This window comes from Anarrhichthys ocellatus, unplaced genomic scaffold (assembly GCF_004355925.1).
Source record: "Anarrhichthys ocellatus isolate YVR2014 unplaced genomic scaffold, GSC_Weel_1.0 scaffold14, whole genome shotgun sequence".
Classification (NCBI taxonomy): Eukaryota; Metazoa; Chordata; class Actinopteri; order Perciformes; family Anarhichadidae; genus Anarrhichthys; species Anarrhichthys ocellatus.
The window spans coordinates 7,031,796-7,045,762 of NW_022280044.1; the positions used below are offsets into that span (position 1 = coordinate 7,031,796).

The 13,967-nt window shown below is 38.9% G+C and overlaps 2 protein-coding genes across 2 annotated transcripts; one reads left to right on the top strand and one right to left on the bottom strand.

The window, feature by feature from the left end:
• Window positions 1-3,469: 3,469 nt before the first annotated feature.
• Window positions 3,470-6,109, bottom strand: LOC116387310 (uncharacterized). The gene is made up of 5 exons (XM_031854276.1): window positions 5,588-6,109; window positions 5,428-5,450; window positions 5,031-5,142; window positions 4,757-4,930; window positions 3,470-4,613 (listed from the first exon to the last, which is right to left on the bottom strand). Exons 1-5 carry the CDS (start codon window positions 5,588-5,590, stop codon window positions 3,981-3,983), a joined length of 945 nt encoding a protein of 314 aa, XP_031710136.1. The 5' UTR covers window positions 5,591-6,109; the 3' UTR covers window positions 3,470-3,980.
• Window positions 6,110-9,862: 3,753 nt separating this feature from the next.
• rpl14 (ribosomal protein L14) lies at window positions 9,863-12,636 on the top strand. The gene is made up of 6 exons (XM_031854277.1): window positions 9,863-9,933; window positions 10,951-11,052; window positions 11,143-11,237; window positions 11,457-11,556; window positions 11,946-11,999; window positions 12,453-12,636. The coding sequence occupies exons 1-6, from the start codon at window positions 9,931-9,933 to the stop codon at window positions 12,510-12,512; spliced, it is 414 nt and encodes a 137-aa protein (XP_031710137.1). The 5' UTR covers window positions 9,863-9,930; the 3' UTR covers window positions 12,513-12,636.
• The last annotated feature ends 1,331 nt before the right edge of the window (window positions 12,637-13,967 follow it).

Consider the following 13,967-nt stretch of genomic DNA (forward strand, 5'->3'; position numbering starts at 1 on the left):
CACACACACACACACACACAAACACAAATATTCATTCACAAAAGCTATTATTAAAGATGCTGGATGTGTGCACCAAGCACTGGCCTGTTTCAGCATGTCCCAACAACAAATGACTTACTTTGCTTCTATTTTTGTCACGCACACAAACAAAACAAACAGTCCTCATGTTGTCCACAGTGTTTACACCCAAACAAACATACTGTTTATTGGGTGGTCAGTCAGAGGGATTGGTACATACCCGGAAGAGCTTAGCATGAGAGCTACAAAAGGTACCGTGCACACAGAGTAGCAAACTACCAACCCACGAACACTACATTTCTGAGGGGACAGGATCTGATGTGATGGCTCCACGATGTGCTAGCCTATGAAGCTATCGCCAAGTTAGCTGAGCTCAGCACGACTGAAACTACTTCTTGGCCTGGAAAAGTCTTGTAGTCCAGGTGCCATTGCAGGCAAACAGCAGAAACAATTACTGCACCTTGGCCTTGACCTTAAATCTGAATATTGTTACCTTTTGAGGGATGTGAAAATCGGACAAATCCAAACGCTTTTTCCCGCTAAAGAACTTGCCCTTGTAGCAAAAGTCTGCAAAATTCTGTGAAGATATTTCAAAGACTGCTTGTAATACTGGAGCAAGAAACAGTGTGACACGCGGATTACATTTGAGATGAGGGGCTTTTATTGGCAATTTATCTAAAGTGTTGTTCTATGTGTGCTTGGGAAGGCTGCTAGCTAACATTAGCTACTGTTTGCAACTTCTTCGGTCATGTTCAATATCATCACAGCAACATTGGTCACACACCCCCACCATTATATAACAAAAGCTCAGTAAGGTGTGTTCTTTACTTGCAAAAAACTACAAAAAATAACACAAGAAATTTCACATAAAAGAGGCAAGTAAAAAACTTAAAACAAACAGGAAATTGCATCAGCCAATGAATCAGCAGTGTTGTTCAGTACTAGGATATCCTGTCTTTATAACCGTCCATGCTTATAAAATAATCTAGTTTAAAGTAACTCTGTAGCTCACACCTCACACTTTAAAAGCACCTTGGATGACCTATACATATAATTTGTCAACATGACTGAAGGTTGCAGCCACAGATAGTTTTAGGTGTCTGTAGAAAACATAAATAAGGAGGCTGTTCGCCTTTTACAGAAAAATGTACCAATGTTCCAGTCTGTGTATGAGGAGGACAAACTGTCTCATACAAACAGCAACAATAAGAGCAGAATCTTGAATCAGACAAACCGCAACGCAGCATGATATACTGAATCTAACATATTCAGGATGAACTTGCATATATATAATATCACCATTATCAATTGCAGATTGAGGCGTCGCTTTAATGTTTTTTTTTCCTTGCACCAGAAGAAAATGAGAATTGTTTTCTTTGATAGAAACCATAACTTTACCCTGAGTTTTTTTTGTGCTTTTTAAATAACCGCAAATGAAATCATATTATCATTCCACAGCAAAAGCAAATATAGCCGCTAATGAAGTTACCGTTGCTCTGCTTATCTTCAAAGAGGTTGCCGTCTTTGTCATCTTATTGCTTCAAGTGAACCTTTCCAGTCACAGACCAAAGCTTCCATAGATCATGTGTGTGTGTGTGTGTGTGTGTGTTGTGATGGTGCATGCAGTGTGAATTCTCCAGCTAAAGACAAACAGCATGTTAAAGTATCAACCACAGATGTTGTGCCGGGTAAATGATTGTACAAACTCAAGAAAAAACAGTTAGTTAGAGAATGAGTGGGCATAGCTACTGGACAGTTACTCATACTGCAAGTGCACTCACGGATGACGGTGTGTGTTAATTATTGGAGCATCTGTTTCACTTACAAAACGTGCTTTAATGCCTTATAGGGTGATTAAACAAAGCCTACATTATATCAGAGATGATCTGTCAAACAAGCATGACTCAGAATTTCCAGACGCGTAACACCAAGAGCAACTTCTGTGAAAATATTACAGTCTAACTGCAACCATCTGTGTGTGTTTGTGTGCGTGTGAACGCAAGTGTGATGCAGCATTCGTCTTCTGTGTGCATACAGAGTGTGTGTGCACCAAGGCATCCGCTGCCAGGCTATAGGTCCTTAGATTTCTGCAAGGCATCAAGTTTCACTTGCTCAAACAAAGATAAGAGGTGTGAATTACATAAAGTTTGGAGAAAAATGACGTCACCGTGCGCCAGTGTTTTCATCAGCTCAGGCAGGATTTCCCTCATCAGGAGCAGTTGGGCGACACAAATATAGAGCTGGAGACAAACATGTTATGGGAGAGAGGGAGACAGGAAAAGCCAGACAAAGTGTGTGTGACGTCAAGACTTCTTATGCAGAAATGGCAAGAATCAAAACACAAGTAGACTGGCAATGATGAATTAGTTTGAAAAGAAGAAGTGGTGGGTATTTGTCCTGATTGAGTTTCTTCCTTAAAACAAAACTAGTCAAAACCCTTTGTTTAAACCTGCAATGATATTTAATTTTGTTTGCAGTTTTGAATCTGTGCCCTGGGTTAATGACTTCATTTGAAGCCAGAGGGCGTATTTCCCTTTCACTGAATAGAGTTCAGTTAAAACCTGATGACAGATGATTATGAATTATTTGCTGTTCCGGCTGCACTTTGATTCCTGTATTTCCTTTGAAAGATGGGAAATGATTCTGTGGACCACGTGCGTCCTGTCTTTGTTGTTTTGTTTTCTTTAGTCTCTGGCCTGCCAGAGGTGAAGGTGGTAGAAGACGTCACCTGTGAAGTGGAGCCGGAGGATCACAACAGAATGGTCGGGACAGTGTAGTGATATCAGAGAGTATGTGAATTCTCTGCTGAAAGTCTCTGGATTCAAGTGTGTCTATGTGTTCTATATCTATAGCACATAGATAATGAAATGATGATTTTAATGTTGGACTTGTTTTTAACTGAGAATGGTTGGGCTGCCATCTAGCGGTGGATCCTTGCCACTAAGACAACAAAGCAACAGACGATATAAATCCCTTATTGAGTTTCAGTGTTAATCGTTAGCTTAGTTCAGTACAAAGAAGACGTGTTAACAGTTTGATATGATTGTATTCCACATACATGAAAAGCTTTCAGTTCTTTTATCTCTGGAGGTTTGTATTTTGTCACATTGTGCTTATGAAGATACTTTGCTCCACCTCACACTGTACTTTCAACATAGACATTCTTATATCTGCTACATCAGTGCAGCATTATAAATATTTGATTCCATTCGGACCTTGTAGTTGCAAAAATACACCCAAGTCATTTTGAATGTGCTGAAGCAGATTGTTAAAGGTAAACATGTTCTTCTTCTGTTTAAGATACTTCATGGTGAGTTTAATTATCCTCTCTAGAGACTCTAAACTCCCCAACAGTCTGGTGTCACCCCGTATATGTCGTGTTGTATATATCATATTGACAAAGAATCACTTCTTTAGATGAGGTTGCAGTAAATAAAACCAAAACAAATGATCAATATTTGTGATTTTATTGTGATTGACATAAATCAGTACATGAACTTTTGTATCTTCTGCCTGCTTTGTATTCAGACATGAATACATTAATATATTTTTTGTTAGTAGCTGCATCATTAACAATAAGCGTTGATAAACAAACTATATATTGACAGCTCTGATCGCTAAAAGCGCCTCTCCTCCAAAATCATTGTCTTCCTATTGTACGGCTGTTTTAACACGCGCATAAAAGTTAAAATATTAATGTCTCAATCGACCGAGGCAGCCAATCAAATGAAGCAAGAGGCTTTGCCAAAGAGCGGGTTTTTTTAAGCTTCCGGTGTGATCGACCCCACATGTGAATTTCAGTGCCTATAGATGTTTACAGTGACATCATTTTAGTTTTACGGATAAAGAATCACATCAACAGGAATCATTGTTCACATCATAAGAAAGGATCACGGGAATTGTAGCCCTATTTATCAATATTTAACAGGCTATTCAATCATTTCCCCCTTTTAGGATCAAACTCATCGAGGGGGGTAGAAATGACCATTCCATGTAAAGTTCCACTTCTTCTCCTTCAGGAGATTCCTGAGATCTCCCTTCACAAGGTTTTCAACCTTCTCCCTCTTCTCATCTGAGTACATCGAAGATGTTGGTCGTGCTTGCTCTTTGACATCAACGCCATTTTTAAACAAGTTGGTCAAACTTTCAACTTCGGCACAATTGCCATAAACAGACACATTCTCTGCAGCTGTTGTCAAACCAAACATATTCGCACATGATCTGCAAGGAGGCTTGCTTTTTTTGTCCAAGAGGTCAAACGCCTGGCACCTGACATGCTGTGGAATTTTGATTGTTCCATCAAAATGTGGGTTCTTTTTCTTGATTGGAAAGTAGGTCATCACTGCACCAGCTACATACCTGTCCCAGTTGCTAAGACAGGACGCAGCAATCATGAATCGCCTCGGAAGAGGGCCAGTAGGAGCGGACATGGAGACTCCATAGTACTTGACTTGATCTTTGTTATCGGTTTTGTTAGAGACACAGATGGTGGAGGGGACCAGATCCCTTGATTCATCAGGCTTCAGGTCCTTGATGAGCATTCGCAGGCGACCTATTATGTCTGTTTCCTTCTGTCGTCCTAACAGGAGGACAATCTGCAAGCAATCACAGATTTAATTAATGCTATGATGTACATTAATTATAAACTTTAATGTATTAAGATGTCTAGGTGAAGTAGAAATTCTGTGCAGCTTTACAAATAATAAATAAATCATCTTTTGATAAACTATAATCCTACCATGTCTAGCACACATGAAAATGGACTCCGTCTGGGTAGCTGAGAGGAATAGAGCTTAAAGGGCTCAGGGAAGCGGCGCTCCAAGTCATTGAACATCTCGTCATGACTCAGAATACTTTCTGGTGAAACTGATGGCTTGCGGAGTTTTCCAAAAAAGAAGATGCTGTGAAGAATCTGTGAAGTCGAAACACATTCAAAGAAATATAATTTTGTATTTTGAGAGGCATTAGGTCAAAAAACAACAGTACATTTCAAAAACAGTCATCAGACATACCTCATCCACTAGAGCTTCTTGGCGAACTTGGTTACTGAGGTCCAACATTTTATCGATAAGCAACAAAGCATTGCTTCTGAAAGGTTCTTGGTCTATCAGAAATTCTTCTTCTCTAAAACGATAAATATCAAATGTTTTTAGAGGATTAAAAAGCAGAATGGATTAAAATATTATTTCCAGTTGTTTTATGATTTCAATATGTATCATTTTCAAACCAACGTCTAGTTAATAAACAAACTAATCATTTGGAATTAGGTTAAAAAATATTTTTCCAACAATGTATAAACTGCCACCATTATTATCAGAAACTCATTTAATATTTACTCAAGATTTCACTTTTTTACTCCAACTAACTGAACACTGTTTTGTTGCAGTTGTTGTGAATCAGTTTATTTACCTGCTTCTTTGCTCTCGAGCAGCCTGATGCAACCAGAAATAACACACGACACATTAAATTACACGTTTGACTGACAACAGAAATTAAATCAGCAAAGTACAATTTAATCATAATGATAATAAATATTGGAGAAGGAAAGCACGTAAAAGCAGCTACTCACCATTGTTAAGTCCTCGGTACATGAAACAGAAAGAGAGAAATGAAACCCGATCCGGATTTGACCTACCACTCCTCAGTGGGGAGGGATTTATCCTGCAGTTTATTTGCTCTACTTGAACGTCATGGTGCTGGTTTGACCACAACAACACCATCTACAGTATGTAACTGTGGAAATAAAAACACATGAACAGCAGAAATATAATCTTGCCCAGGAAGCAGTATGTTGACATTAGGTGTGGTGCAAATTCTTTGCTGAACCGAAAGTGAACATGAAACCCCCTGCTCATGTCGTAACAACTTCTTTAGTACTAAGAACGAAACTTTGAGTTCTGCTTTACCGGACATTAACTCAGCATGGTGGCTAAAACTTTCAAAAACATGTTTTTATATTTTGGAAACAAACAAAATATGTAGACGTGACAAATGATGGTTCTTTCAGCATTTAAATGAGTTTGTTGGTCCCTGCTTTGCTCGTGTTGTCTGGATGCATCGTTTCCATGTGAAGTTCTTTTGAGTAATCAAGCTAGTCACTGACTTGAGTCTAAAATCAACTTCCTCATATCTTGTGGTTCGTCAGTGTTCATTTCAGCCTCACTGAACAGAATAAACGTTTTCTGCAGTTCAATGGTTAAAGAAAATACTTTTATTGGTAAAAGAAGAATTTATTAAAGTGCTCATTTAAGACAAACAGGTATCACAAGACAATGTGTAACAATAAACAAACAATAAACAAATATAATCAGTCAATTATTGGAAATAGATGTTTAAAATGTTAATTCCATAATCACATACAATCAATATTAACAAAATCTGCAATAGTTCGCATGTGGTTTTTACATTTTGCTGGAGAAATTAAAGGTGGTCCCTCAATTGGTGTTTTGGGGGTGGACGAGCTGGCTCCAACATCTCCGATAGATTCAGTTGGATTGAGATCTGATTCTCTGAAGGCCATAGCATTCACTTCATTTTCATAAACCAATTCACTGACCCCATTTAAATGATGGAATTGATTGATAAACCTCTGAATCATTATCATAAATCTTAAATCATAATAAAACTGTTATATTAGATTGCATAATCAATAGAGGACCACAGACATTTGTGTGTATTCATACATTTTTATTCACATTAAACACCAAGCAAAATAAAATCAGCTACAGGCTCCTGGAGAAAGGGTTGGAAGTGAGAGAGAAAAGAAACAAGTTAGATGACTCAATGGAACAAGTGACCAGATATCTAGACAGTGACATGTTACAAAGGGGGCCATTGAAAGGGGGCAGAGCCGGATGAGGTCCAACAGATGTTGAGGGTCAAAGGCGGCATAGACTCTGACTTGTTAAAGGTTTTTAATTTCAACAACTCTAGTGATAGAAAGCTTAGGGTTACTTAAAATAGTAAATAATCATCATAAAGGTTTTTATGTATGCTTGATGTATTGATGTAAGATATCAAAACATCCAGATCAGAAAAAGTATGACCTTAACTTCTACCCTGCAGCAAAGACAAACATACCAACCTGTTTTGGGTCTGATGGATCGGAGATTCTTCAGGAAATCGGACTTTTTTGCCGTCACCAGTTTATGATGCTCTTTGTCCAAACGTTTCCCCACATCACCTTTCCTCACTTCATCCCAGTCCTTGTCGGTCTACACACAAAAGACAACATAAAAATATAAAACATTGTTAGTACACACAGGTGATCAATCATCAGGGTCCACAATCACAGAGCCCTGCTTGTTTATAGCAAATGAACTGTAACTTCTCACCATTTTTTTGAAGGCCTCCCCTTTGTAATAGGACTTGGCTGCTGGATACTCCATTCCAAGGAGAATTAGCTGCTTCAGGCTTGAAGCCACCAAATGCAGCTCATCTCCATCGTAGGCATACAGCTTTCTGTCCTCACAGGTCATCAGAACGAGTTGGTCACACGGGCACGAAGTCCCCTCCACCACACCCATAACCTGCATGTCTACTATATCTGGAAGGTAGAATTTGTTCCACCCATTCACCACGTTGTCCTTCCCACTGTAAATGGTGTCCTTCAGGTCTCCAACCGTCCATGTGGCACCATCTGGACTCTCTAAGTCGAAAGTCTCGTGTTTATGTTTGGACACAAACTCTGAACCTGTAACACATGCCAGAGGACTTTGATTAAATATGGAAAATAGTTATCATAGCAAGGTTGAACAATGTGTGAGGCAAAGGTGTGTGTAGTCTACCTTCTAGTTCTTCGTCTCGCACGGACGCATGAATAATCCGATCTGCAGACCTGAAAGGCAGAAAAAAAGTGATAAAGTTTACAAAAACAGAACTAAAATAAGTGCCGATACTAATCGGTGGATACTAATAACAACTAATCGATATCCCCATGAAACTTGCCCAGTTGATAACTTATATTAGGACAATTACTTTTTGTTTTACAAGTTTTCTGAAATTGAATGTTTCAAAGTACAAATGAGTCATTATCTTATCAAAATCTGAACATTGCCCAAGTCTTGGTGCTTGAACCTCTTCTTAGCTCCACACAGTTACACTCCGTCTGAAGCTTCTCATTTCACTTTATTCAGTGGGATTTGTCAACATGGGCTATACAATTATTAAGTATTACTTAATACACCTGATTTATATGTAATTGCCTATTTAAATTACTCATAACAAAACAGAAAACTGGTTCTTACAGGCAGCTCACCGCCATTCTTGCTCTCTTGTCACCTAGAAAACAAAATTTGTATTGTTAAAAGCAGTGGTGTTAAAACACTGAAAACCTTTACTGGAGTACTGAAAATAATACTACAGAGGGATATAATTATATTATTATCATATATTTTTATTATAAGACAAAAGACAAGGTAATATACTGCATCCCTAAGAAGCAACTACATGTTGATAGAAACACAATAAAATACGGACTTATTCATTTTCACATGTCGTGCACACAAAATATGCGCACTGGATAACTATTTGGCATATCTTTTGTGCATAAGATTTTAAGAGAACAGAGAGTGAACTATATCTCTCTCTCTCTCTCTCATATCTCTCTCTCTCATATATATATTTCTAGAATCGGCTTGAATCACAAATGCTCTAATGTTTTCACAAGTAGAATGAAAGCTGTAAAAATCTCTTTTTTCTTTTGAAGCTTGTGTGGGGTCACAACAAGGCAGGAAAATATTCGCCCTTCCATTTAGAAGTGTCTTTGTTCTTCTTATTAATCATCTCAAATGTGAAAACTACAAAACACATTTAAGGAATGTTTAATCTGAAAACAATGTTTACACAACAGAAAGTAACCCTTGGCTTTTATGTAACTAGTGACGCTGGCCCTTTAAAAAAAAAAAAATACAAGGTAATTTGATTTTTATTATAAGACAAAAGACTAACAGAACAAAACAAAGACAAAACTAGTGACGCTGGTCCTTTTTTTAAAAATACACGGTAATATACTGCATCCCTAAGAACTATACATGTTGATAGAAACACAACACAACAAAATACGGACTTATTAATTTTCATATGTCGTAAGATAACTATTCGGCCATATCTTTTGCACATACGATGTTTTAAAACTAATTTGAGAAGTCTACGGCAGGCTAGGGTGGGGTTAGATTTTTTAAAACTATATATAGATATAGATATTCGCCCTTCCATTTTGAAGTCTCTCTGTTCTTCTTATTAATCATCTCGTTTTGTGAAAACTACAAAACACATTTAAGGAATGAATCTAAAAAGCAATGTTTACACAACAGAAAGTAACCCTTGGCTTTTATTGTAATCGATACTGTTAAGAAGTTATTTTAACAGACTGGAAAATGAATCGAAAGCGTGAGAAAATAACTCAAATAAGAGTAGGCTGGTTACCGGAGTTGAAGAGTAGAAAGAGTCCGTTCTTATCGTCATGGAAATAAAACAAAACGTCGGTCTCATGTGAACTGCGACATTCAAGTGGTGCCTTCAAGTGCAAATCAAATGTTGCAATATTACAATTAGAAACTCGTTGTACTGATAGTTTGTATGTTTTCCCTTTCCCAGTCTAAGTAAAAGGAAGATGTTTAAGTGTCATTAATTAAGCCCATACATTTTACAAAATTTTACAATTTACAAAACAACACATACGGGCCACTTGGTTGAAATCGTAGGATTGTTTCCAGCTGTCACGTTACGCTTGAGGATGATCTTATATTGGCTAAATTCCGATATTTTACCGTGTCCGTGAAGGCAGCAGAGAAGACGCCCATGTGATAATATATAACCCAAGGACAGACTGCGCATGCGTACTGTATAAGCGGAAGCCGTATTTGCGTCAGCCGGAAGCCGCGACGTCCTTTCTGCTCCGGGACTGCCATCATGGTGAGTTCGCCATGAGAGTTTTAGCTTTTCTATGTAGAATTTCTTAACGTATAACTCGTTGTTCTGGAACAACAACAGTCATGAGTGTTGTTAACACTATCACAAGCGTATTTGTGATGTGTCTGATGTGTGGATGTAAGTTTTTATATTATAGTTTTAACGCTAATGTCTGTAAAATGTCGGCTACTGCCGCGCACTACAACGTGGTCCGTCGGTTACTGTTCGGCTAAGCCAACACATTTCACTCATTCTGTCTCCAGAACAATGACTTATATAAGACGTTATAATCATGACGTTATTACATGTAAATACATGCTATCGTATTGTTTAATATAATCCGTTTTTGGTTTAGCTAGTTGTCGTTAGCTAACGTTAGCAGAAACGTTAGCTAGTTTTCGTTAGCTAACGGCATCCGCCATCTTTTATGGAGTGGTTTGCTGGGGAGCATTATCTCGACAGCCGACAGGAAGATACTTAACACACTTGTGATGAAGGCCAGCAGTGTGCTGGGGTGTCCACTGCACTGGGTACGGTGGAGGTGGTGGGAGACAGGAGGGTGATGGACAACACTTCCCACGCCGGACGCCCTGGCAGCTCTGTGCAGCTCCTTCAGCCACTGGCTGATTTCCCCCCGTGTGTGAAGGAGAGGTACCGCAGGTCCTTCCTTCACACACCGTGTGTGTGTGTGTGTGTGTATGTATGTATGTATGTATGTATGTATGTATGTATGTATGTATGTGTTAAGGAGGTATCGCAGGTCCATCCTTCCTGCCGCTGTGAGGCTGCACAACCAGCGCTGCTGGCAGTAGACCACAAAACACTAACAATCTGTGCATTATAAATACACCGTGCAACACAATTATTCTGAAACAATTTAGTTTCGCCAGTGTGTGTGATTGACAGTTCTTAATGTAACGGAAGTTTGTACACAATTGTCCATGTGATGTTATAAGGCAGCCAACCTCCCATTTCAATGTCGGCCATTTCTGACGTGCAGCTCTCTGGTGTCTTCCTCAGGTGTTCAAACGCTTCGTTGAGATCGGCCGTGTTGCCTACATCTCTTTCGGACCCCACAACGGCAAGCTGGTGGCCATCGTAGATGTCATCGACCAAAACAGGGTGAGCGCCCTGAAGGATGGTGGATTAGTCAGCGTTGTAACCTGTCTTCTTTCCACTTGTTGACATTTATTTGTTTGTTGTGCTTTTCAGGCTCTTGTTGATGGTCCCTGCACAGGCGTGAAGAGGCAATCCATGCCCTTCAAGTGCATGCAGCTCACAGACTACGTCATCAAAGTACCTCACAGGTGAGCGGGAGCACCCCGTAGTTTCTTGACACAAAAAATTCAGTGTTTAATTTTTGTATTGCTCTTCTTGTATTAACAACTGTCCACTTGACTGTCGTCACGTCATAGGACCTTAAAGTGTCGACATCTACATGAATCTGGTGTCTTTTCTTAGTTGTAAAGTGGTTATGTGTGAGGATTCCTCCAGTATTAGTACTGACTGTATTTGATGGTTCACAGCGCCCGCCAGAAGTTTGTGAGGAGAGCCTGGGAGAAGGCAGAGGTCAACCAGAAGTGGGAACAAAGCAGCTGGGCCAAGAAGATCGATGCGAGAAAGAGGGTAAAGGCTACGTCTCTGCTCATAATCAACATTATGGATATTAAGTGTTTTGTGTAATTAAGTTACAGCTGATAGTGGACATTTCTAAAACTGTCTTCCTTGGCTCCTGAGCAACACACCAGCCATGACATACAGTAGTTGCATCACACACCAAAGTCGTGGCTACTTGCGTTCAAACTCCAGTGAAATACACCCATGAAAAAAACACCGGTGGCAGATTTCATTGTTAGGCAACCTGGGCCACTGCTGTAGATTTATTATGATGTTTAGATATGAATAATATTTACCCCAAAATAAATATCGAAAACTGAAATTGTGCGCTACGGTGATTCTTGTGAGGAAAAAGTAAACAACTCCCTGACTTTTGTCTTCTGTGGTTCTCTTTGCAGAGAGCCAACATGTCCGACTTTGACCGCTACAAGGTGATGAAGGCCAAGAGAATGGTAAGTCCAACGGAGACACCGATCACTGCATGCAGGCCGCTTTCATACTCGCAATTTAATCCTGTAAAGTAAAAGCAACCGAGGAAAACAATTTCACATCTTGTTTATCTGTCTTCCCCACTGATTAATGGTGGATTAATGTTCATATCATCTAGATAATTGCCTTTTCCCTGTTGCAACATTGTGTTCCTCCGTCGGCTAATTGTTTGATTTTGGCTTAAACACGCAGCTCTAAACGTGATGTAATTTAGCACAGTGACCTGAATTCTAATGAGAATACCCTGATCGTTGAACATGATCAATAATTATTTAAGAATAATTAAAGAACAAGATGCAGCTTGATTTAACACCCAGTGTCACTTCAGTTATAAAGGCTCAATTAATGTAACTAATGATCCTACAGCCATCGTTGAGTATTTTTATTTAAATGAATTGTTCTTTTTGTTTCTGCAGAGGAACAAGATCATTAAGCACGAGGTGAAGAAGCTCCAGAAGGAGGCAGCAAAAAAGTGAACACTGCTCACTCAATAAATGTGCTGTTCAATTGTTCATCTGTGTGTTCTCATCTGTTCTTCTATGGCTTTGTTTCCACCGCGTGTGCCGTTTATTATAAATAAACCTTTTATGGACCACTAAATGTCTATTTTAAATTGGTATGTGAAGGGTGCTGGGGAATACACTCTTCAGATTTCTTCTGTTTGACAGCGTCCCATGAAATGACCCGGACTGTTTGTTTGTTGGTCATGTTTCTTCATGTGATTTAAGATCTCTGGCTGTTCTCTATTCAAGCGTGTTTAAATTGAGAAGCTTGCTTCACATATAGTGATTTCAGCTGTGCAGTTAAATTATGATGAAACCAAAGTGTCTGTTAAAAGAGTTCACTTGACATTTAATCACTAAATTTAAAATAGGAAAAGAGTTTATATAAGCCAACCATAAACCACCTAACTCATGTAGGTTTTTAACTTTTTACCAGGTTAAAATATATGTGAAAATAATAAAATATTGATTTTCTAATTTCAAACTATACAGTCAATTGGATATGTATCACTTTATTTAATCATATTGATTGTCGAAGGGATCAATCGGACACATTTTAATGCTTTTGGACAGTTTTTGCTTTGCAGGACGAGTTCACCTTTGGCTCCGATCATGTTCTGCTAAAAACGGAAGTTACATTTTCTCTCAACGCACAAAGAAAATGAAATGATCCAAAAATTGACTTATGCTGAACAGAACATTTTTACTATTATTTAAACTTCAAGTACATAGTGCAGAACTTTACTTAGCTGTTGACTTTTCGGTGGTGTTTATTACCTACTTCGCTTTTAATGAAAGTTAAATGATTTCGGATTGACGTAGAATCCACTGAACTGTTATTTGTTTTGGTAGAATTTTATATGAAGAGTGAGTTGTTTGAAGCAAAAAGTTGGACAAAATAAAACGGGTTTTGTAAGAAGCCCTTCCTGAAACGTCCACTAGATCGCAGTCTCAGCTAAAAGTGCTGATTGACCCCTTTGTCTTTATTTTTACTTTAAAGAAGCACACAATCAAAGTTGCACTGTTTCAGATGCAGGGAGGTTAAGTCCTCTACAGGTTAAATAATAAAGGCTGAACTGTTTGCTGCCACGTGATGTTAGGAAATGAATACTTATCTAATTGAGCTGGTGTCACTCAAACACACAGCGCTGCTTGCCAATCCGTGGCTTTGTCTCGTAACAGATGATCATTAAAACAATCTTCTTTTACACAGAGCAGCACAGTCCTCATGTGAGATCCTGTCACCAGTCAAACAGACTCAACAGACGTTTCAATATTACATAACTACACACTTGAACATACCAGCTGGTTGAGTGCAGAGAACAGAGACACACCTCCTCTCTCACCACCACCATCACCTGTACCTCTCTCACCACCACCATCACCACCACCACCTCTACCTCTCTCACCACCACCACCACCTCTACC

Excerpts from the sequence above, each read along its gene's own strand:
- LOC116387310 (XM_031854276.1), bottom strand. Across the intron at positions 5,143-5,427 it reads GCTCGAGAGCAAAGAAGCAG|AGAAGAAGAATTTCTGATAG; the intron begins GTAAATAAACTG and ends TTATCGTTTTAG. Across the intron at positions 4,614-4,756 it reads TTTCATGTGTGCTAGACATG|ATTGTCCTCCTGTTAGGACG; the intron begins GTAGGATTATAG and ends GATTGCTTGCAG.
- rpl14 (XM_031854277.1), top strand. Across the intron at positions 11,053-11,142 it reads ATGTCATCGACCAAAACAGG|GCTCTTGTTGATGGTCCCTG; the intron begins GTGAGCGCCCTG and ends TGTGCTTTTCAG. Across the intron at positions 11,238-11,456 it reads GTCATCAAAGTACCTCACAG|CGCCCGCCAGAAGTTTGTGA; the intron begins GTGAGCGGGAGC and ends GATGGTTCACAG.